Consider the following 25,655-nt stretch of genomic DNA (forward strand, 5'->3'; position numbering starts at 1 on the left):
CCCCCCCCCCCCCCCCCCCCCACACACACACACACACACACACGGGCACACACACACGCACGAACACACACACGAACACGAACACGAACACACACACACACAATCCTTAAGTCTTTACATGAAACACTTGTCACGCCAATAATAATATAGAACTGTATTCACCATTATGTGCTTGACAGTGTTGAAATCTACATTTAATGAAATGTAAAATAATCCGCACTGTGCAGCTATTAAAATCCACCGAATGAAAACGCCCAGGCCAAAACATTCATGTTGCAAGGACTGGACTCAATGTGTATATATAACCTTATCTACAAATCGTGACATCACAAGACTGAGGCGACTCAGAACATACCAACAATTGCTTGTGCAGTTGCCTGTCTGTAGCATGAAATCAACTTGCTTCCTGGTTTGACGGTTTACAGTTCAAAGCATGTGTGCGTCCTGGTGCAGGGTCCCATGCGGGTATACATTCACTCGGGCAGGTAGCAGTGAGGTCACTTAGTGTTCTCGTCACGCTGCGTAAACTGTACTCACTCACTCACTTACTGGAGCAGGCGCCCGACCCACAAAGCGTTCGTAGCGATATGATCTATCGGGAGTGTATAGTTTGTGTATGTGACTACATGTATTAAGGCTTACCAATCATAGTCATAGTCATAATCATATCATAGGCCAACCAATGTTGAGTATATATTCACTGGGGCAGAGGGGTTGGGTTAGCCTAGTGGCTAACGCGGTCGCTCATCATGCCGATGCCCCGGGTTCAATTCCAAAAAAGGTACACTGTGTTAAGCCTACTCCTCGTGTCCTCCGTCGTGATATTGCTTGAATATTGTCAAAACCGGCGTAAAATCCTATCTCCTTACTTGCACACTGGAGCAGGATTATCATGAGTGATTGAATGCTGTGCAACGCCGCAATCAGCAATACTCAAGCCAGGGGCTGTCAGTACATTACCGAATCTGAATCAGGCACGAAGTATTGAACAATGGTCACAGGTCGCGGTGACACTCAGCCAGGTCATACATAGTAACCAACCGATTCTCTTCAGTAAGCTCTTTATATATAACTTGACACGCAGACGCGACAGGGACAAGACTGAAGAGCTAAAAGTAAATAATAGATTGTTACAGGTGTGTAAACGAATACAAATATCAACACAACTACTAGCAATACTTCTCTTATGTGTTATATCAACCAGTGATTGATAAGTGATATTGATTACTATACAAATACACCCATTGATATGCAATGTTTACAAACGCCGTCATATAGCTGTGCGACGTTAAACAAACAAACAAACAAACAAACACACAAACAATGTTTACAAAAGACAAAGAATAACATAACTCTTTACAAACCCATTAGAATTCAGAATGTTTTACAAATCTAACTCAGCCATCACAAAGCGACATTCATGTGCCTCGACAAGTTTAATCATTGCGCCATTAACGACTGAGCTGTCAGTATCCAACAATACATTCACTCGCTATCGTTTCAGTCACCAGGTTTGTTTACACACGCATGACATACCTGGAACCTATTTTGTTCCTTGTCGCGGTGTCTAACATGGCTGTCTTGCAGTCCTCTAACACACTCTGCCTTACCGCCCTTCTTGTTGTATGGCAGCCGTGTACAGCTCTGGGTAAGTACAAAACATGTTTTCTGTTTGTGTGATACCGAAACGTTTGATTCAGAATACACTGTAGTAAGCAATGTATGTGTTCATAAGCTTGCCCGACCTGAATTCCTTACTTCCTGCTTGATTGTCAATAGGTGTGTTGACGTATATTAGTGTTAATCTATAGTTGTATTCACATTCAACACTTTTTCATCGTCAGACCTCTCAGTGGCGGTCGGGTAATCAGTGGTTAAAGCGATTGCCCCGTCACACGGAAAACCCGGGTTCGATTCCCGACATGGGTACAATGTGTGAAGCCCATTTTTGGTGTGGTATTGCTGGAATATTGCTAAACACTCACTCACTCACTCACTCACTCACTCACTCACTCACTCACTCACTCACACCTCTCATAGGCATTTCGATGTCTCTACATCAATGGACTGCAATTTTGTCTTCTTCACACACGTTTCGGGATATTCTACGTTCTAATCAGCAGCTGCCTATATTCTACGGCTGTCTGTAATGTTGATTAAAAGATAGATAGAAGGTGAAACCACTTTCTTTTGGTGAGTCCTCTTTACATGGCACGGGGAGTATGGTGAGGAGAAGGTAATTACGAGTGACCTTTGGATCAGCATACTTATTGGCTTGCGATTATAGTAAAATACTTTTCAAATTTTCCTCTCGCACCTCACTGAGTGGGCAAAGTACACGATTACGGCTCGGCGGGGAGACGTTTATTCTGTTTGAATTCTTTAAAATTAAAGGACAGGATGTTAGATTTATGTTTGAGAAATTAATTTGTCATGTTGCACGACAACCAGGTTGTACGAACACTTTGGTGTGAAGAAGGCTGCTTGATTAGCCCATGCTTGTTGTATCAGTCGACTGAATAAGTCTCTCGACTGACTGAATGTCATCATGCCATCAACCACTGGTTTGCCTGAATCAGACTCGATCATTCACAGGCATCACTAATTATCATTATCACGTTGTAACGATACTATTTCTCTGCACACATGTTTTCACTAACCCCTCACCATACTCACATACAATGGATGTATAACTGCAGCCTTCTATTGTAGACATGACCGAGATCATTATTGCCGGCTGTGTTGGGGGAATTGGCGTTGTTGTCATCATCATCATCATCATCGTTGTCATTGTATTGTTGTTGCGGAGGTAAGTCAGAGTATATGACACTTTTCCTGATTTACATAGGACTATACATATTTTAATTCTTGAGTTTTTGTCCCCTGGAAAAATGCTTCCGGAAAACTCTTTACTTGAATAGTAATACCCTTTAAGCTGACCCGAAATATGTACGTTACTCGAAGCTTTTAAAACACTTCATACATTAGATGGCGCAGTTGAGCAGCAAGTAGCAACTGGTTGCTTTATTCTTGTATTTCTTGGATAGAACATAATTTATGTACAGTTTCTTTTGCAATTAAGCATAAACCAAATAATCCATGAACATCTATAATGCTGCTCCGAAGTTGTAAATATTTGTTCAGCAGTCCATGATTTTGTTAGTAAAACCAAGTTTATTCGGGTGTTTCATAATTCTCGTTTGGTATCTACCCACATGTGCATGTAATACACACTAGCGGGTAGTTTTATTTGGATTGGATAAGGATGTCATATATCCTGAAGTGCATGGAAAACCTCACTTTAAAGGATAAACTATCAGTCACGTAATCTGATTATCGTTAACGAGAGACTTTCATAGCTGTTGCAGTTTTCCTGCTCATAACTATTCTCATTAACAAGTCTAACACAATAAATTTCACGCAGGGTGCAGCTCTATCCAGAAATATGTTGCGGTGGGGGTAGACAAGTGGTTAAATGGTCTCCTGTCATGTTGATAGCCCGGGTTCTATTCCCATCATGGGTACAGTGTGTGAAACCCATTCCTGGTGTTTCACACCATGATATTGCCGTAGGCGGCGTTAAACACAATCACTTCACTCACAAACTATCTGAGAGAGGTGCGCCGTTTTCAGAACATGACTTGTATTTAGCCGTTCATAGTAATCCATGTGCTATACTCATGTGAGGCTTCAGTTATTGTACATGTGAAGGGCGCCGATTTATGGCAGGTTTCCATTCTGTTTGGTTTTGGTTTTAGATGATGGTAACATAGGAATCATAGTGAAATATGTTTTGAATGTGACGATTACACGGCATGCGTCTTTTTTCCCCTTTATTCCATTCCATCTGTATTTATTACACGAAATATAGGTTGTTGTCAGTAAAAACATGACGTCACACGTACTAAACAGAGTTGAGTATACATCCTATGAAATCCCTCGTTTGGCCCTCCCTCTATGAAGTTTCATACTCCAATGTCTTTCTGGTGTTCAATAGCAACATGGACTGAGCGAAAACGTCCAAGGAAAACTTTAACATGTAAAAGAGTATGTTATGTCCCTCCAAGCTAGAATACAGGTCAGTGAAAGACAAATATTAAACCTTGTTGGGAATTAGGATTATTATCCCATTTTCGAAAGTTTCAATCTGTCCCGTGAACGCGTAGTGGCTTTGATATCAGAATATATATCGGAAAGCAAGTTGAGTCACCAGGATGTTGTTACATTATCGGGGAAAAGCGAGGAAAAAGAATGTACAGGATTTCTGACAGCAAAGATGTCACTAATATACCATACCATACATTATTGTATTGTACAAATTACCATACATTATTGATTGGAACCTTGAATACAGTACATGCACGAACTATACAAAACAGACCAAAGCGAAGAAGTCATCTTCACGAGATATACATATAGTCCCATACAATCATTTTCCAACAATATTTAGAACAACGACATTTTTTTGTTCACAACGTCCAACATTGAACAATTTATTTTTGGTGTTTCTGAAACAAATGACGCTTAACATATAGTAATATATATTCTTTAAACCGTGTTGTACCGAACCGCCAACCACGGCCATCCAACTTGTCTCTATTCGTTAGCCATTGAAAGAATACATTTCCCGACACCATATCAACATTCTTTTATCAAGCTAATCGACCAGAATTATCTTGGTAAATTCGGTATAAATGCTTCGATGAATAAGGAAGACACTTAAATAGATGACTTTCCATTCTTTATTCTGGACAAAATCAATACGCATGCTTGTCAAGATATACCAATCATGCACACAAATACCGTGTCCTGACATCAGTGTTATGTTCCTTCTTCAGGAGACGGCGACAACGACATTTCTTCTCAGACGCTGGGGCAATCTACGAGAACGTGTCTCGCCCAAGGACAGTTCTACCAGTTGGTGCTGGAGGTAGTGCATTGTGACATTCCAAACCAATATAGATGTGTCTATAGAGACGTTGAAATACTCCTGTTTGTATGCATTTGTAAATGTCAAAAACAAGTGAGTGTGGAAATGTATAGTTGTCTGCTGGGAGTAGTTGTGTGTTAATGTAAAGCTGTGTGTAGGAATGTGTCAATTTGTATGGAAATATGTGGAGGTAGTGGACGTAAGGAGACAGAAGCAGGTAAGAATGTGAGTGGGTGTTGGAGAGAGTAGGAGGGAGTTGGAGAGCGTTGGCGAGTGTGGGAGAGTGTAGGCGAGTGTGGGAGAGGGTAGGCGAGTGTAGGAGAATGTAGAAGGGAACTGGAGAGCGTTAGCGAGAGTGGGAAAGTGTAGGTGAGTGTGGGAGAGCGTAGGAGGGAGTTGTAGAGCGTTGGCGAGAGCAGGAAAGTGTAGGTGAGATTGGAAGAGAGTAGGTGAGTGTAGAAGGGAGTTCGAGAGCGTGGGTGAGTATGAGAGAGCGTGGGATAGTGTAGGGGAGGTTGGGAGAGCATATGTGAGCGTTGGAGAGTGTAGGTGAGCGTGGGAGAGGGTAGGAGACAGTGGGAGAGTGTAGGTGAGATCGTGAGAATTTAGAAGACAGTGGGCGAGTGTAGGTGAGCGTGGGAGAGGGTAGGATACAGTTGGAGAGTGTAGGTGAGCGTGGAAGAGGGTAAGAGACAGTGGGAGAGTGTAGGTGAGATCGTGAGAATTTAGAAGACAGTGGGCGAGTGTAGGTGAGCGTGGGAGAGAGTAGGAGACAGTGGGAGAGCGTAGGTGAGATCGAGAGAATTTAGAAGACAGTGGGAGAGTGTAGGTGAGCGTGGGAGAGGGTAGGATACAGTTGGAGAGTATAGGTGAGCGTGGGAGAGAGTAGGAGACAGTGGGACAGAGAAGGTAGGTGAGCGTGGGAGAGAGTAGGTGAGCGTGGGAGAGAGTGGGGGTGTAAGAGAGAGTGGGAGAGCGTTGGTGAGTGTGGGGGAGTGTAGATGAATGTGGGACAGTGAAGATGAGTGTGGGGGAGTGTAGGTGAACGTGGGAGAGCGTAGGTGAATGTTGGAGGGTGTAGGTGAGTGTGGGGGAGCGTAGGTGAGCGTGGGAGAGTGAAGGTGAGCGTGGGAGAGCGTAGGTGAGCTTGGGAGAGCGTAGGTGAGTGTGGGAGAGTGAAGGTGAGTGTGGGGGAGCGTAGGTGAGTGTGGGAGAGTGAAGGTGAGTGTGGGAGAGTGAAGGTGAGTGTGGGGGAGCGTAGGTGAACGTGGGAGAGGGAGGGTGAGTGTGGGGGAGTGTAGGTGAGCGTGGGAGAGTGAAGGTGAGTGTTGGAGAGCGTAGGTGAATGTTGGAGGGTGTAGGTGAGTGTGGGGGAGTGTAGGTGAGCGTGGGGCAGTGAAGGTGAGCTTTGGAGAGCGTAGGTGAATGTTGGAGGCTGTAGGTGAATGTGGGAGGGTGTATGTGAATGTGGGAGAGCGGAGGTGAGTGCGAGAGAGTGACGAAGAATGTAACATAGAGAGAGAGGAGGGTGTGACCTGTGCAAAAAAGGGTGTGGAGAATGCTACTTTAAGGGAGATGTTGGAGGAAGTCGGGGAAAGTAGGAGAGAGTAGCAGAATGGAAAAGAGCATGGAGCATAGAGTTGCCACACATGTCATGCCTCGCTTGTTATGATATGACAGTACACATGTAATCGCGTCATGTAACATTATACATGGCGGCCGATCGGTACATCTACTGCTTTGCATGGTATGCTTGTAAATATTCCATTTGGTAATTCCTTTTGAATTAATATGAAAAGAACAACCAGAGGAAACACGAAAGACAAACAGGAAGAAGCGTACTACTGACAACGCCCTAGCTGAGATGAAGAAGAGACAGACGTCCTTGGATGTGGAGACTGTGTCGCCCAACGCCACCTCAAGCACAGAGATCCCCATCTCCACACTGGGTACATACGTCGCTCAAATGAAGAAGACTGGAAGCTTTGAAACAGAATACTTGGTGAGTATTACGTCCATCGCATCGTCATAACGCCTCCTTAATACTATTAGACAGACTCAAGTGTATGTTTGCTTTAATCGTTCATCGGTAATCGAATTCAATATCAGCAGAGATGGGCAGGCAGGACATTTGCAAGCTTTCTCTTCAGTGATATTGTAAGTATAGAGTCAGTCAGCAAGAAAGTGCGAAAGAATAGATGTGGTAGTGAACACTAAGGGTATTGTAGCTTCATGTATGCATTCCTCTGACGTTGACGTTGACTTGCTTTCTCTTCCGTCTACCAGCCTATTCGAACTATACCGGTATTGAATGCAACGTCTGGCAAGGTCACGTTGAAAAGGGAATATTTTGTAATGAAAGTTAGCAGGCAATGTCCATATGACAGACAACTAGTCGTCTTTTATTCCATCACCTGTACGTTTCAGCATGATCTGGATTCGAAATATGTCAAAACATAATAGACAATGTCGTCTTTTTTCTCTTCGTAATGTTTGACGTCAAATGGCAATGAAATTCTAACTTTTTCTCTTATACTTGTGTCTATTTGTTTCTGCCCGAGCTTCACAACCTTCAACGTACATATATTATCTTCAAATTGTGTTCTTGCATTTCGATGTTCGATCTGGAACTAATCACAAGGTAGTGTAGATATTCATTATCTTTATAACGTTATAACGACGCTCCATACAGATTGTTATCACTGTTATACCACAGAGGACATACGTCTCTTTTCGTAACGTGCCAAAAGCGTGTATGTCACTCAACACAAGCGTCTCAGTAAACTCGCCTTGCCTTTGAGATGCATGGACCCTATCAGATCTTAATATAATATATTGGGACTTTTCTCTCATGTGTTTTCAGTTCATGAGCAAGCTGGCTGACGAGACATTTGTGTTTATGCTATACACAACAATATATCACTGGTTGTTATTCAGAAATTACCTTCCGGGTTCACGGGGTCATATGAAGTATCGCAGAAGCCGGAACATAATGGGAAGAACAAGTTTACCGGACTATACCCCTGTAAATATACACAACCTCTTACATTTATGTACACTATACCCCTGTAAATATACACAACCTCTTACATTTATGTACACACATTGATTTATGAAAAGACGCAATGGGTAGTATTTACAAAGGTATTTCAAAGATTTTAAACTTGTTAACCTTTTAAATCCGTCGTTGGAAGTGTTAAGAGAAACATCCCGATTTATAACGATGCATTGATGTTATTTGTGAAATGTTTCCCTTAATGCAGTAGGTTCTGTGTATGTGTCATGAATATAACTGTAGATGTTAAACATTCAACTCAAATAGCAACACTGAGCAAACTGACCTTAAACTTGTAGATGACTATAACCGAGTTGTTCTAACCGCCATCCCCGGAGATCCTGGCTCCACCTACATCAACGCCAGTCACGTCAACGTAAGTTTTACATCACCAACAACTGTCTGCATCTGTAACAACAGGACCATGGGCTAAGCACAATTTATCTTTTTGTATGGTGACTGGGAGCTGCCATTTCGAATCTTCGCACCTGGTTATTCTAGCCAATACAGAATAGAATATAGAAAAAAATAGAATAGAATATATCTATATAGCTCGCATGAAATGATGTAATTTAGTGCACATGTATTGCAAGTCGAATGTATGTAATATCGTCGAAATTGGGACTCCTTGGTTTTCCTGGACTGATTATACGAGTAGAGGGTAGGGAGGTGTGTGTTGGAGGCATTTGTCAAAGCAATAGTTCTGCTACAGTGTCCGTAGTGTTCAGAAGGAACGTAAGGTAACGATGCCCCTCTCTTCCCACATGACGTGCCGAGTTAGTTCCCACACACAGAAAGTTTCACTCTATCAAATGAGGGCGCTGCTCATTTGCAACACATATAAATTACGTTTATATCAGATTTCATAGATGTGTTTGTTCCGTTTCACAATTCTGTTAACGCATGCAATATTTTTCCGGCACATTTCCTCAAACTTGAAGGAAATGGTAGGTATGTTTCTAACCACCTTATGTTTACTTTAAGCAATATTGATTCCCTGCAAAGAATATGAACAGACATAATTAAGCACACACTGAACTCTTTAATACAATGCCAGTTGCAAAACTCTTCATGTTATGGATGACAGAGAAATTGAGAGACATTAGATTCATTGGGAATATAAAGTACGATTTAAAGTGACATGCTGACGCCCAATGAACATTTGCCTTGGCCTTACGAGTTGATGAATTTAATAACATTGTCAACTAGTAGAAATGTTTATTGACATTTCATTCATCGAATTTCTACTCAATTCTATCAAAATGAAATGGCATAGATTAGGAGATTGACAACTCACCTGGACGTTACCAGTGGTGTGTGTCAGTTGTATAACAAGAATAATTAACCTGGTACTTAGCATTCCGCTAACGTTTCAGCGGGAGATAAACAATATATGCCATGGTATTTTCTGCAGTGATCAATGAGAACTTATGATTATGAGATTGTGTGTAATCGATCACCAGCCACGTTTTCCTTTGCGAAACCTACGCGTTCATTAATCACGAGTAATAGTGGAATACAATCTGCGTTAATAGTACCTCGTATTACATAGGCGTTGTATCTGAAAGCACCCACGCTTCAAATTAATTCCTTTGTTATTTCCATATCCTTGTAGGGGTACAGGAAAGATAAAAGCTACATAGCAGCTCAGGGTAAGTTAATATACCCCGCATGAATACCTGCGAAACCTTTCAATAAAAGAGGTGAGGTGAGGTGAGGTGAGGTGAGGTGAGGTGAGGTGAGGTGAGGTGAGGTGAGGTGAGGTGAGGTGAGGTGAAGTGAGTGAGAGAGTGAGTGAGTGAGTGACAATAATATTTAATAATTATTACGTTTTTCATATAATTTTTAATGTAAACGATGAAGAATGAATATGTCATTTAATATTATTGCAGCTCCGAAAAAACAAACACTCAAGGACTTTTGGAGAATGGTATGGGAACAAAACTGTGGTAAAATTGTCATGCTCACAAACCTGGTGGAAAAAACAAAGGTATAGCCTATTTTGTTTGAGGCTACATACAATGTATACATACAGTTTGTTTTGTTCAATTCACATTACCAATTAATTTGATAAACAGTAATTATCCTAAAATATTTCATTTTTTCACCTTACGATGTATATGTCTTATGTATACATACTGTGTCCGGGGGCACGGGTGGCCCAGTCGTCTAAAGCGCCGCGATTCGCTGTGCAGAGTTGCGTCCCTTGGGCGCGCCAGAAACATATAGGTGGTTCATATATTGTGGGTTCGAATCCTGGTCCGCCCCGATTATGGTTTGTCAGCACCATACCATAGCTCGTGGGTTTCACCGAAGTGGTAAACGTTTGGAACATGCATTTCTTCGGACTTTCCTCCCACATTAAGCTGTCCGGGTTGATATAATTGGAATACCGTTAAAAGTGGCGCTAAACCCAACTCACTCACTCACACACTGTGTCACGTGTGGTGGATCTACATGTATTATCTGTCCAGGTGAAGTGTCACGTGTCTATATGCCTGATGTATACACACTGTGTCATGCGTGGTGCATCTACATGTATCATATCTACAGGTGAAGTGTCACGTGTCTATATGCCTGATGTATACACACTGTGTCACGTGTGGTGTATCTACATGTATCATCTCTACAGGTGAAGTGTCACGTGTCTATGTGCCTGATGTATACACACTGTGTCATGTGTGGTGCATCTACATGTATTATCTGTCCAGGTGAAGTGTCACGTGTCTAAATGCCTTATGTATACACAATGTGTCACTAGTGGTGGATCTACATGTATTATCTGTCCAGGTGAAGTGTCACGTGTCTATATGCCTGATGTATACACACTGTGACACGTGTAGTGGATCTACATGTATTATCTGTCCAGGTGAAGTGTCACGTGTCTATATGCCTTATGTATACACACTGTGTCATGCGTGGTGGATCTACATGTATTATCTGTCCAGGTGAAGTGTCACGTGTCTATATGCCTTATGTATACACACTGTGTCACGTGTTGTGCATCTACATGTATTATCTGTCCAGGTGAAGTGTCACGTGTCTATATGCCTGATGTATACACACTGTGTCACGTGTGGTGGATCTACATGTATTATCTGTCCAGCTGAAGTGTCACGTGTCTATATGCCTTATGTATACACACTGTGTCACGTGTTGTGCATCTACATGTATTATCTGTCCAGGTGAAGTGTCACGTGTCTATATGCCTTATGTATACACACTGTGTCACGTGTGGTGCATCTACATGTATTATCTGTCCAGTTGAAGTGTCACGTGTCTATATGCCTTATGTATACACACTGTGTCACGTGTTGTGCATCTACATGTATTATCTGTCCAGGTGAAGTGTCACGTGTCTATATGCCTGATGTATACACACTGTGTCACGTGTTGTGCATCTACATGTATTATCTGTCCAGGTGAAGTGTCACGTGTCTATATGCCTTATGTATACACACTGTGTCACGTGTGGTGCATTTACATGTATCATCTCTACAGGTGAAGTGTCACGTGTTTATATGCCTGATGTATACACACTGTGTCACGTGTGGTGCATCTGCATGTATTATCTGCCCAGGTGAAGTGTCACGTGTCTATATGCCTTATGTATACACACTGTGTCACGAGTGGTGCATCTACATGTATTATCTGTCTAGTTGAAGTGTCACGTGTCTATATGCCTCATGTATACACACTGTGTCACGTGTGGTGGATCTACATGTAGTATCTGTCCAGTTGAAGTGTCGCGTGTCTATATGCCTTATGTATACACACTGTGTCACGTGTGGTGCATCTACATGTATTATCTGTCCAGGTGAAGTGTCACGTGTCTATTTGCCTGATGTATACACACTGTGTCATGCGTGGTGCATCTACATGTATTATCTGTCAAAGTGAAGTGTCACGTGTCTATTTGCCTGATGTATACACACTGTGTCACGTGTGGTGGATCTACATGTGTTATCTGTCAAAGTGAAGTGTCACGTGTCTATATGCTTGATGTATACACACTGTGTCACGTGTTGTGCATCTACATGTATTATCTGTCCAGGTGAAGTGTTGCGTGTCTATTTGCCTGATGTATACACACTGTGTCATGCGTGGTGCATCTACATGTATCATATCTACAGGTGAAGTGTCACGTGTCTATATGCCTTATGTATACACACTGTGTCACGTGTGGTGCATCTACATGTATTATCTGTCCAGGTGAAGTGTCACGTGTCTATATGCCTTATGTATACACACTGTGTCACGTGTGGTGCATCTACATTTATTTTCTCTAATGGGTGAAGTGTCACGTGTCTATATGCCTTATGTATACACACTGTGTCACGTGTGGTGCATCTACATTTATTTTCTCTACAGGTGAAGTGTCACGTGTCTATATGCCTCATGTATACACACTGTGTCACGTGTGGTGCATCTACATTTATTTTCTCTACAGGTGAAGTGTCACGTGTCTATATGCCTTATGTATACACACTGTGTCACGTGTGGTGCATCTACATGATCTATCTGTCCAGGTGAAGTGTCACGTGTCTATATGCCTTATGTATACACACTGTGTCACGTGTGGTGCATCTACATGTATCATCTGTCCAGGTGAAGTGTCACGTGTCTATTTGCCTTATGTATACACACTGTGTCATGCGTGGTGCATCTACATGTATTATCTGTCAAAGTGAAGTGTCACGTGTCTATTTGCCTGATGTATACACACTGTGTCACGTGTGGTGGATCTACATGTGTTATCTGTCAAAGTGAAGTGTCACGTGTCTATATGCTTGATGTATACACACTGTGTCATGTGTTGTGCATCTACATGTATTATCTGTCCAGGTGAAGTGTTGCGTGTCTATTTGCCTGATGTATACACACTGTGTCATGCGTGGTGCATCTACATGTATCATATCTACAGGTGAAGTGTCACGTGTCTATATGCCTTATGTATACACACTGTGTCACGTGTGGTGCATCTACATGTATTATCTGTCCAGGTGAAGTGTCACGTGTCTATATGCCTTATATATACACACTGTGTCACGTGTGGTGCATCTACATTTATTTTCTCTACAGGTGAAGTGTCACGTGTCTATATGCCTTATGTATACACACTGTGTCACGTGTGGTGCATCTACATGTATCATCTCTACAGGTGAAGTGTCACGTGTTTATATGCCGTATGTATACACACTGTGTCACGTGTTGTGCATCTACATGAATTATCTGTCCAGGTGAAGTGTCACGTGTCTATTTGCCTGATGTATACACACTGTGTCACGTGTGGTGCATCTACATGTATTATCTGTCTAGTTGAAGTGTCACGTGTCTATATGCCTCATGTATACACACTGTGTCACGTGTGGTGCATCTACATGTATTTTCTCTACAGGTGAAGTGTGAAAGGTACTGGAATGCGGAGGCTCCACTACAAGCTGGGGTATACACAGTCACTGTTCTAAGAGAGGACAAGAGGTCACACTGGACCATCAGAGAACTCACGGTCACACAGAAGGGGGTACATACATACACAGACATGACACATTTGTACACTGCTTTTATCATCCCGACCATAAGTCAATGCACTAAGTTACCCAAGCCTGTACTTATGGCAAGGCTTTATTGAAACGCTTCAATTTTCTTAAATTAGGGAAGAGTAATATGTATAAGATAACACAAGTGTGTGAATAGTTTTACGTCGTTTTATAATGCTAGTATGTCTTCTTTGACAACTTACGTCCTGAACTGACTTTCCTATTAGTTGATAAGGCACACACACACACACACACACACACACACACACGCACGCACGCACGCACGCACGCACGCACGCACGCACGCACGCACGCACGCACGCACGCACGCACGCACGCACGCACGCACGCACGCACGCACGCACACACACACACACACACACACACACGCACACACGCACACACGCACACACGCACACACACACTAGAAAGAGAGAGGGCGGGGGGAGAGAACGAGGGAGAAGGAGAGACATGATAAATGTGCACACTACTTTTATCAGCCGGACCATAAATCAATGCAATAACGTTACCCAAGCATGTATTTATTACATGTATAAGCATATTATTCATAACGCCTATATTAAAACGTGTTTATATTTAGTATTTTTTAAAAGACTTCCTCCATAACGTTCACAGAAACGACCCACGAAAACAGTCCTTCAGTTTCACTTCACGGTATGGCCTGATCATGGTGTGCCGGAAGTGACGTCACTGATGGAGTTCGTTTGGCGGGTGCGGAAAACAAAGTCATCGTTACAAGGTCCCCTTCTCGTTCACTGCAGGTGAAGTATTCCGCCCAAGTTTTCGTCTCATTCCATTAGTCGAGAGAGTGTTCCTTGTATTCATTTGAATCAGTGTTAATAACAGAACATTCTGCATTATGTACATGTTTGTATAGTTCATATGATTCTACCTTCAATTTCGATATATGAAGGACAGTAGATTTAACGTGATTTTTCCTAAATAAAGGAGTGAATAATAGTACTACAAATACAAATAAGATATACCAAAACCCAACTTTTCAAGATGATCTGCACGATTTGCTGGTATAGACGTAAAGTGTTTCTGTATAGTAAAGTCATTGATGGATTTCCCTTTCATTTCAACACATTTTGAAAGTGTTTATATTTGCTAAGATTGGAAAAAAGCAATACTAGATTTACCTTCCATGGCTATATTTTCATCTGAATGTGTACGTTTCAATGTCTATAAGCGGATCCATAAGCGATGATACTGATGTCTTCTTTGAGAACCATTTAGAAATTGGAGTACTAAGTAAGGAGAAGATATGTGGATGAACAACTTCTGTGTTACCATTAGGAGCGACGTTTTCGATGTGGGTTCTATCACTTGCTTGATGACGGAGTTAGATCCTACCGTTATCAAGCTGAGTGTTATCTTATCCTTACTTAATGACATCAATGGTCTAAAACTATATCCATTTGCATATTTGTTTATGGCTGCATGACAAGAACGCTTTTACGTTTGTGGATAAAATAAATACAATGACATGATCGTGTCTGCCTAGTGCGGGCATAGGTCGTACTGGGACGTACATCTCTATAGACTACTGTCTGGACAGAGGTCAGTCGGAACAGAGAGTGGACGTGTTTGGGTATGTGTCCCAACTGAGGAGCCAGAGAAAGGACATGATCCAGACCCATGTAAGTCTCCAGAATAGAAGTGTGTGAATATAGTTTGACGCGGTTCCAGTTTAGAATCAAGGCGGAAGACACCAGGAATAGTGTTCACACATTGCATCAACTTCGAACCACTCGTCTCCCCTATCGCCCTGTAGTTCAAGGAAGTGAAGTCCATAAATAATCAGTGTAAAGGAGTGTTTATACTTCTGTATTTCTTACCCGGCTACAGTAAAATTAATTTCCCCACAGTCAGCAGTATTCAAAGGCAGCTTTTAACTAATCGAGTCTGGGTCAGGCAAACTAGTGGGTGACAGCGTGAGCACCGATCACACCGTCGCGGAACGGTCGCTACCAGTCGGGTATAATAAAACAGAATCAACCCGCCCCTGTATTGAAACCTCCCGATCCTCATTCTGTGTATCTCCGGCGTCATGGGGTACTTCGGAATCGCCACAACTCCCCTGTTAGTCATGAAGTACTTTCGCATGCCATTGATATGTTTCATCAGAAATGGCATTCAGATATTTACGAAAGTTCAAGATATGATACTTATCGCCAGTTCAAGCCATTGCTTGAACCAGAATCTTATTTATCAAACTTACGGTACAGGAATTTTCGTAACATCATTATTCGTTTCAGACTTCGCCTGAATGATCTAGAAATTAACACAGGGAGATTTTCATCTATTGAGAAATCCCTAAGGTTATGCCCATTCTGTGACATTGTTGTCGAAGATGAATACCATTTTATGTTTATTTGTCCTATATACGAACATCTGAGAAACAAGTACTTACCGCAGTGGTCTTTATCTCAATTTAATGCTATAAGATTGTCTTCTTTACTGTCCTGCAAGGATCTTATAACACAACATCAACTGCCTTTTACATACATCATGCGTTTTTGTTACGAAGTGAACTGTTACCTTGACTTTGTATCTTATAAAATAAACTGACGGCCAAAAGAAACGTTACCAACGAATTTCTAGGATAAAATATGACCAACACAATTTGAAGCAGCAATAACAATTATACTGTAGAAATTCATCATTCAGAACAGTAAAATGCGAATTTACTAACAACAACAACAACAACAACAACAACAACAACAAAAAGTCCTAGACCTCCAACAGTGACATTTCTTGACAAGGGGTCATTCGTCCAGTATTCGATCAACAGCATTGGTTACAACTTTAAGGTGACGACGGCCGAGACCGTTCAATACGGGATATGACCTCCATGAGCGGCAATGCATCTTCGAATGCGGCCTCGAACTTATTGGACAAGCGTCCTCAAATCGACTGCAGGTATCCGATTCCATTCCTCACGGAGGGCAACGACCAACGCTTGTCTCGTTAAGGGAAGATGTTGACGTTTCCGAAGGCGTCGCCCCAGCTGGTCCCAGAGATGTTCTATGGCTGACAGACCTGCCCACGACAGGACAGTCACGTTGTTGGCGTTTAGGAAGTCTCTAACAATACGGGCTTTATGGGGTGCGGCGTTATCTTGTTCGAACACCGTCCGTTGTTGACGCTGGATGAAAGGAAGAACCACTGGTCGTAAGATATTGTCAAAGTAGCGTTGTGCTGTCAGATTGCCTTCGATGATGACAAATTCTGTCTTCTCGTCCCCGCAAATGCTGCCCCAGACCATCACACTTCAGCCCCCATAAGATTCCACCTCCTGGACGTTCACCACGTCGTCGATAAACTCGCGTCCGCCCATCAGGTTTGAAGAGTTGGAACCTGCTCTCGTCACTAAACAGCACTCGCCGCCATTCCCTTTGTTGCCATCGCTGAGTTTGCCCACGTCAATCTGGCACGTCGATGTTGACGGGTCAATGTCATGCCCTTGATAAGCCCGGAGACCATGTCGTAGTCGTCTGGCAGTAGTTAGGACACACCACAAACTAATAATTATCAGCAGAAGAAATACGTATCTTTTGCTGACGTCACTTCCTGTTGGTGCATTTTTTTCTATTTCTTTTGATTTTATAATGTATAGTTTATAAACTTTCTGGTGACGTTGTATTACAGGAATAAAAGCTATAACTATTATTTTAGTTTTGTGGTGTGTTGATAACGTAGGTTTCAGTAAATCACTGTTTGTCTGCTGACCGGATGTCCTAAGCTGTTGGCAGCTGATGATGTCACAGTAAGAAATCTGTTCCTCAGATGAAGTACCCATAAAAAGCGGTCATCCTCCGTGGTCTGTCTGCGGTTCTGGCAGTCTGTCGGAGACGTGCTACCAGTCTGGTAATGGTCATCTTGGAGCAGTTCATGTTAATGGCAACCGCTCTCGGTGTCGCTCCCATCTGCAACGTACCTATGGCTGACAGAGGTCATTCTTGGCATGTTCGTTGGTGTTAATCATCGCAACCAATGAAAGGGAACAGATACGTGCGTAATTTATACCCGGAAATTTTGGAAAGATTGTTTTAAAAAATTGCTGAAAAACACCAATATCTCCCAAAATCCGCAAAGCACGTGCAAAGAACGACAGAGAACATGAAGGCTGTATTCGTGAGATGTGTTCTTTACTGTTTTTGAACAGGTTGGCATCTTTGTTTCAAAGTGGCAAATCAGTTAATGTTGGTCACGTTTCCTTAGGCCCTCAGTTTATGTTATGTAACCCCGTTGTATATGGGCCTGTGGCCTTTCATACAGTAAAAAAATGAATTGAATTGAATAGTAAACACTTACGGAAACCTCCAAACCTTTACAAAACATGTCGTGAGTATTGTCAGGCGTCTGTGAAACACCCACCTTGGTGTGACGTTCTCCAATTAAGGGTGAATGAATCTTTGTTACAGAAAGTAGTTCGCTGGCCTAATTACCTAATTAGCATATATATATATATATATATATATGCAACTTACAGAAAACAATATCCAGGAGCTCATTTGGTGATATGGACGTAAAGCCTTTGTTGAGTTTCTTAAATCGTAGTACAAACTTTGCAAACGAATATATAATGATACGATTCCTAGTAGTAATACGCATACACATTGATAGAAAACGATATTCAACAGCTTTACCTGTTGAGCAGGTATTACACACAGAGGACAAAGGTTTTTACTAGATGATGTGGTATATGTCCCTGCTACTTCAATCGGTCCCTGGTTGGAACATCAGCAGCAGTGCTACACCACCAGCTCCCCATGAATTGTTTCCTGATCCTTATTACATTAGTCTTTCACGTGGATGTATACGTTGAATGATGGTTAAATGTCATGACTTATGCAAACTGCGCTCAACAGTACATCAAAACAAGAGTCTATGTCAAATAATACAATCCTTGTCGACATTTAGGTTGTAGTCTTTACAACACTAACTGTATATTACTCCCTATCCAGGAGCAATATAAAAGTGTCCATCTCGCCCTGGATGAAGCATTCTCCATGGGGGATACAACACTGTCGTCCCAGAAGTTCCGAGAGAGAATAAGCCTCAGTGGGGTCTTCCAGATGGGAAACTGCTCAGAAGCGAAACTACTCAGGGTAGGGAATGACATGAATTCTAGGTCACACTCAGTCCTATTGTACCGTTTCCTTCATGTCCTTTGCTATTGCTGCACTTGGCTATATAAGTACAGTAATGTTGAACGTAGCATTAAACCCCACTTTACCTCACCTCACTTAATCTCTTTTATGTATCGTGCTATAGTGCTACATTATTATTGATTCAACTTTTTACCTCACCTCACCTCACCTCACCTCACCTCACCTCACCTCACCTCACCTCACCTCACCTCACCTCACCTCATATGTGTGGTCTTTGCGCCAATGCTGCAATATTACCGATGTAACATTTTAACTTTAAGAAACTTGCTATCTCTGTGTCCTTACCCGTTAAGATCCGTGGCAGAATAGGTCTTCAGCAACCCATGCTTGCCCAAAAAGGCGACTATGCTTGTCGTAAGAGGCGACTGACGGGGTCGATTTTTTACAGACCGTCGTCATATAGCTGGAATATTGCTGAATGCGGCGTTAAACAACCAACCAACCAGACAACTCGGTATCCTACTCTGAGCAAATGTAAAGTGTCCTTGTGATAAAAGTGCTATCCAGCCAAACATTGCTAGTCTTGACCCTGTTAATCCTGAACCTTCGAGGGTAATTACTGCTGGGAATGCTTACATGTGCACAGGGGACACGATACATTCCCATGATGGTTCTTTAAGCTTGATTCTCTATACCTTCCTCATGCTTACTGCCGTTTATCCGGACATTAGCTGATCCGGGCGATATACGTATACACTACCGTCCGGACTAACGGGTCTCCCTGTAGTGTGACAACTGACTTTATCATGTCCCTGATCTTTTGACTGTCATTCCTCATATTTAAGGTTCTGAACAATGAACGGAAAGCACCAAGGAACACAGGTAATTTGCTTCTTCACTTTAACACCTGGTATCACCATTATCTGAAAAAACACACATGTTTATAGTGTAGTTGGGATCGGACATTGGACGCTGGTTACAGCAGATATTTCTCAGGAATATGGAAAATGTTTCGTCTCTTATCTTTACAACAAAATGAAGATGAAATTATCAACTGTTATGAACTGTGTGATATTATCATGTACATGTTACTGTCTCATTACAAGGGGATGTCAGGTAATAGCAGGATAAGTCGTGATCTAATTCCCAGATTTCGTAAAAGATTTATTCACCTGATGAACATTTCTTCTTTGATTATTGCAATTTACAATGTATTCATTTATTGGTCAGAACTTAATCTAGCTAGTCAAACTACCAATCATAGATAGATTTACTGTCATCAGGTAAAGCTGGTCAGCTGTGGGTAAATGCCAGACAGGACCACTATGCTGTACAAGAGCTGGTGAGTAAATGCCAGACAGGACCACTATGCTGTACAAGTGCTGGTGGGTAAATGCCAGATAGGACCACTATGCTGTACAAGTGCTGGTGGGTATATGCCAGACAGAGCCACTATGCTGTACAAGTGCTGGTGAGTAAATGCCAGATAGGACCACTATGCTGTACAAGTGCTGGTGAGTAAATGCCAGATAGGACCACTATGCTGTACAAGTGCTGGTGAGTAAATGCCAGATAGGACCACTATGCTGTACAAGTGCTGGTGAGTAAATGCCAGATAGGACCACTATGCTGTACAAGTGTTGGTGAGTAAATGGCACACAGGACCACTATGCTGTACAAGTACTGGTGGGTAAATGCCAGACAGGACCACTATGCTGTACAAGTTCTGGTGGGTAAATGCCAGACAGGACCACTATGCTGTACAGGTGCTGATGAGTCTAAACGTGGCCATGCAATCGCAGTTGGTACAAGTTATCTCCCTTAAGCTACAACGTTCAAAACGTTCTTATGATTGGTGTTCTTTCTCGAACAGTTATTATTACTTCAACTTCGAACTTTCTGCAAGTTACAATATCAACATTCATTTCTGTACCCATCATGTTCACGAAACATATAACATATGATATTATGTCTTTATGTCATGTTATAAGAGGCTGACAAAGTAAATCTTCTTCGGGAATAGGCTCATCACTTTAAATCATGGGTGTCTGTTGTATAGCCAATAAAAGGAATATGTTTACACATACCCGCGTTATAGGAAGAATACATGTTTGACAGCTGACAAAGGTTTACAGGGCGAGTTCAATGTGTGCCCAGATGCGTTTGTTGGTATTGTTAGTGGGACAAAATATAAAAGTGTTCCTCCCAAAATTTGTAATAAAAAACATATAAAAGCATGCCTCCCTATTCACTTCTGAGCAAAATGTGCCGAGAAACATTTACCGTTTCTTGTGCAGCCTTACATGCCAATCATTGTCCTCTCCGCAATGTTCAACACCCGATCCAGAAACATCAGTCTAAGTTATAATACGAACGCTATTACCTTTTATACATGACACATGAAACAATCAAACATATATAGCAGTGTTCTATATATGACAGTCCTACCTGTGTAAGCACGGCTACGTGTTGAGCGAGGTACCCTCCTTGTCCAGCACCGAGGGATTCTGGAAGATGGTGGAGGACCAAGGATCGGATGTCGTCGTCTTCCTTCCGGAAGCCAGCAAGGTATTTACGTTTTAAAATCGTCAGTAATGGTACAGTATTTCAGTTGCATCAAGACGCGACAGCTTAATGTTGGACACAATAATGTCCGAGGAAAGAACTCGTTTCCGATTTTGGTGGGAGTCGGTGGTGCGTGTGTGTGAAGCGGAGAGGAGGGTGAGGGGTGGGGGGTCGGGGTGGTGGTGAGTACTATGAGTACAGATGTTCGCCGCGTTCAATAAGTTGAAATTTCCTCCAATATCCTAACAATGATGCTAAGATCAGTGTCGGATATCCATCCTTGGTCCTTTGTTCGGGATAGAAAAATGGATAGGCGGGCAATTCGCCGGGGAAGTGATCACTTACTGCATCCATCTCATAAGAATTATGCTATTATTCGAATGCTTACAGTATAATATTGTGTCTTCATCATGTCATCCTCGACAACCCAGTGTATAATAAGACATATCTATTCTACATGTATTATGATAAATAGCCCGGACCTATTCGTTGTCTTTAGCAACCAATGCTTGCCGTAAAAGGCAACTAGGCTTGTAAGAGGCGACTAACGGGATCGGGTGGTCAGGCTCGCTGACTTGGGTGATGCATGTTGATCCCAATTGCGTGAATCAATACTCATGATTTGAATCACTGGATTGTCTTGTCCAGATTCGATTATTTATATACCGCCGTCATAAAACTGGAATATTGTTGAGTGCGGCGTTAAGCAACAAACAAACGAACATGGTAATAAAATAACACCACGCGCAAGAGTAGTGCTGTTCTGGGTTAGTGATTGGGAACATTGAGATGGTGATGTCAATTACGTAAGGATTATCAAAATAGCATGTAGAAATAATACCCTGGACAGTCAAAGATCATATTGTTTCCGCCAGTATCTGCCCAGTGTGTGCCCAGAGAGAGGCGCTAATCACTGGAACTCCATAGCAGTCAGGAGCAGGAAGATGGTCCACATCAACAATGAGCTGGCGTGTCGGAACATACAGCTTAAAGCAAAGGTAATCCATGTAGCGTTTGTTAATAACACCCGTAGGAAGTCCTACTCTCCAGCATTCTATGCTTTTCATACGAGGCCACTTAATGGACTCTGGGCAAGCATCACATATAGGAAATGAAACGTTGTAAAACTTTGTTAAGAGAGATTCGTATTAAGTACATGTCGTAATCAGTAGTATTTCAGTGTTCTTACGTAAACGGGAGCGTGTCAGCTTGATGTTGTGGGGGTGGAGTAGGGGGGGGGGGGGCATGGGGGGGGGCGGGGGGCGGTTATGACTTATGTTCATGGGAGCGTGTCAGCTTGATTTCGGGTAGGGGAGCTTTAAGTGATCATACACTTTGTGGAAACCGACAAACCAAGGATCATAATCAGGGCGAACCAGAGATTGGACCACAAGATAAGAGCATCTTGACGAGGCTCAAGTACACACCTGGTAAACGTTTAAGACCTGCAACACTTCGGGCTTCCCTCCCACATCAAGCTGATCATGACTCGCAGTGATATAACTGAAATACTGTTATACCAAACTCGTTCACTCATCCGCTCTCTCACTCTCGGCTTACAGAGCAACCCTGGTGTCAACATGAACGTCAACGTGTATTCCACATCGACGTCATCGAAACTGACATTGCAGGACTTTCCAGAGGTCATCAATCATCTGGATCGACCAAGGAATTCTGAAGGAGACTCACGACCGATGACCGTAGTGTTCGGGTATAGTGCCTTTAAACAAATGTTCATTCCCAATTGTTTATTATCTACGTGGAATCAAATTGTTTGGGCAGTTTGTTGATCGGGGGTTTGAATCTCAGATTCGTGGTTTGGATGCACCATGACAGTGCGCGTGGGTGGCACTACAGTAGTAGCCTACGATGTATGTCATTTTCATCCAACAATAATCTGACAAGTCTTGGCACATAGTTGTGTCATTCATTCATGTTCAATCCAATATATTTAATAAGTATAAGTATGGTTTCCGTCAAACATGTCCTTTACAGTAACTACAAGAATGTTCGCCATTTCTCTAACGGTATAGAAAAAGTGATTACACCGGTATATTAGGGTTGCACATGTAGATCTTGTATCAATATTTAAATAGCGTCATCTGTTACTGGGAAATTAAATCTGTTAACGATCTCACATGTTCCAGGGATGTTATAAGCTGCAAATAACCGTAAAAAAAGTCAGAGGCGAGGTGATATTTTGTTGTAGAAGATTGGAGAGCGTACCCGATATGTTAAACCGATAAATACACAATATCACACCCAGAACATATGCATGTCTCGGGAATGTTACCGATTGTACATTGACAGACCAAAGGAGAAACAAGATGCAGTGATGTTCTGCGTCATCAGCAACATCCTTCAACGTTGTATCCATGACGATGAAGTTGAGATATTCAACAACACCAGGAGACTGTCATATTTGTTCACACACGATGTGACTAAGGTAAAATTATCTCCCCTCTATACACACTTGGGTTCGCTTGGCACATTTGGAGAAGCATATTGCTTGACGTCTTAATTCTGACTTTGTAATACTTTCAGCTAACGTACTCACTGATTATTTACTAATACCGTGACATTACTGGTCAATTACCAATGGCAATGTCATGCTTAAATGGGGAATCATAAATATGGATATGCATTAATTATTTCCGGGTTTGACTCTCGAACCCTACTCGGCGGATGAGGATCACTGGGTCACAGTGTGAGACCAGGAGGATCACGTGACATCATACTAAGGTGGAGTTGTTGTCAACATTGGTTTTCTGGCCGTCCTTTTGCAGCTTGAATAGTAGTGACCGCGGTTGAAACACTCAAACATAGAATGTGGTTTCGCCATTTGTGCAAAATTATGACCAGTTTTTATTCGTTGTCTTGCTGCTGGGTTGAATTCAAATTGTAGTACGCCTTGCTGCTGTGCAGCCACAACGCAACCTGCGCTCTGACATAATCTTTCAAGGGAGAGAACCATGTTCACCGTACACGGACAACTTCCGCATGTGATTGTCGCAAATATCAGTATTGTTACCACCTCGTATAGTTGTCGTCATTTAGGCATGTGTTTCTGGTGTCTATTTCTGTCAGCTCTGCTGTTTCAATGCTTTCAGAGTGACCTTGCCTCCCTGTACAGAAGTGTCCCATATCAAGCTGACCTCGACAGGGGCTCGGTGTATGTCAACGTCAGCGATGTGTGACGTAGAATAAGGAAAAGGAAAACAGGATAAATAGCACGAACTCCTGGATACGCGTACCATGTGCTGTGTGACGTGTGGTGTTGGATGCACTTATTTGATCGCTAGCCAGATGTTGGTGTTCCTGATATCCATCATAACCAGCACACATTGTTTTTTTTGTACAACCAGAGGACAAATGATTATTTGCCTTAAATATATATTTTTTGTTCTGGAACCACACCACCCTCCCACCACCACCACTACCACCACGCACACTGAATATCACACGATCTGTCCCAAAGAAGAATTACCCGAGCAGATGCCGATGAGTGAGGGGGTATAGTTTTACGCCGCTTTTATCAAGATTCCTGCAAAATCGCAGCGTGGGACAACAGAATCACAGATTCTACCCATGTGGGGAATCGAAACAAAGTCTTCAGCGTCACAAACGAACGCGTTTACCACAGGGCCACCCCACCGCCCCCTACCGATGAAATAAGGTATTTTCAGCGAGAAAGCATTTCGCTGCGGACCTGCCTAGATTTGAAGTCCTACCCTGAGAAAACTGATGCCTGGAGGATATGTCATTGTCTGCTTATCTTCATAAAAATCGAGATTCTGGGGAAATACGTTATGACGCCTGCCAACAGATTCATGTAACATCCTCTCCATGACTGCAGTGAAATATATGCATTTGACAAACTGTGTGTGCGAATCTATTATCTGTGCTATTGAAAAAGAACACAAAGCCTTCTGGCCCAGTATCGCTATCTGTTTATACAGCAGTCACGTGATAACGAACACTGGGATCTGTGTATTCTCCGCTCTCGTTATGTGCTATGCTCTGTGATGATTCTTTATCATGTTATTATTTACACAATTGTTGGATGTTTTAATAAAGTTATTCAAACCATGGTATACGTTTATTTCAACACCAAACTTACAATCAAGTTTTTTTGAGTGATCAGTTGAAAAAATAAACTAAGTGTATATTTAAGAAAAGTCAACCATCGCCAACAATGTAACAACACATGAACCTTCCGCACGACACACATATACGGATTCTAAATACATATGCTAATGTATATAAAGCGACAAAACCCAACCCATATCTAATAGAAATCTCTGCACAAAGCATAAAGCAGAGTCGATATCATGAGCATGTCTTTATGAATCACTATCAAAAAGTAATGATACCAGGTGTTCGTGAAAATGTATCGGTGGAAGGGAATAGGTTATTTGATTGTT

The 25,655-nt window shown here is 42.3% G+C and overlaps 1 protein-coding gene across 1 annotated transcript; it reads left to right on the forward strand.

Moving 5' to 3' along the window:
- Positions 1-991: 991 nt before the first annotated feature.
- Positions 992-25,299, forward strand: LOC139478364 (receptor-type tyrosine-protein phosphatase T-like). Its single transcript, XM_071260802.1, has 20 exons — positions 992-1,022; positions 1,505-1,648; positions 2,713-2,809; positions 4,839-4,930; positions 6,730-6,932; positions 7,868-7,955; positions 8,285-8,361; positions 9,601-9,637; positions 9,878-9,975; positions 13,384-13,509; positions 14,162-14,307; positions 15,054-15,189; positions 18,520-18,663; positions 19,512-19,548; positions 19,950-20,008; positions 21,109-21,234; positions 22,107-22,229; positions 22,794-22,942; positions 23,542-23,677; positions 24,342-25,299. The coding sequence occupies exons 1-20, from the start codon at positions 992-994 to the stop codon at positions 24,426-24,428; spliced, it is 2,136 nt and encodes a 711-aa protein (XP_071116903.1). The 3' UTR covers positions 24,429-25,299.
- Positions 25,300-25,655: the final 356 nt, after the last annotated feature.

The sequence above is a fragment of the Haliotis cracherodii genome, unplaced genomic scaffold (assembly GCF_022045235.1).
Source record: "Haliotis cracherodii isolate W230 unplaced genomic scaffold, xgHalCrac1.p SCAF_4, whole genome shotgun sequence".
Lineage (NCBI taxonomy): Eukaryota > Metazoa > Mollusca > Gastropoda > Lepetellida > Haliotidae > Haliotis > Haliotis cracherodii.

Bases quoted from the DNA above. Each gene is read 5' to 3' on its own strand.
- LOC139478364 (XM_071260802.1), top strand. From the start codon at position 992: ATGGTCACAGGTCGCGGTGACACTCAGCCAG. The intron at 1,649-2,712 runs GTAAGTACAAAA...CTTCTATTGTAG, and splicing joins GCAGCCGTGTACAGCTCTGG to ACATGACCGAGATCATTATT. The intron at 9,976-13,383 runs GTATAGCCTATT...TTTTCTCTACAG, and splicing joins ACCTGGTGGAAAAAACAAAG to GTGAAGTGTGAAAGGTACTG.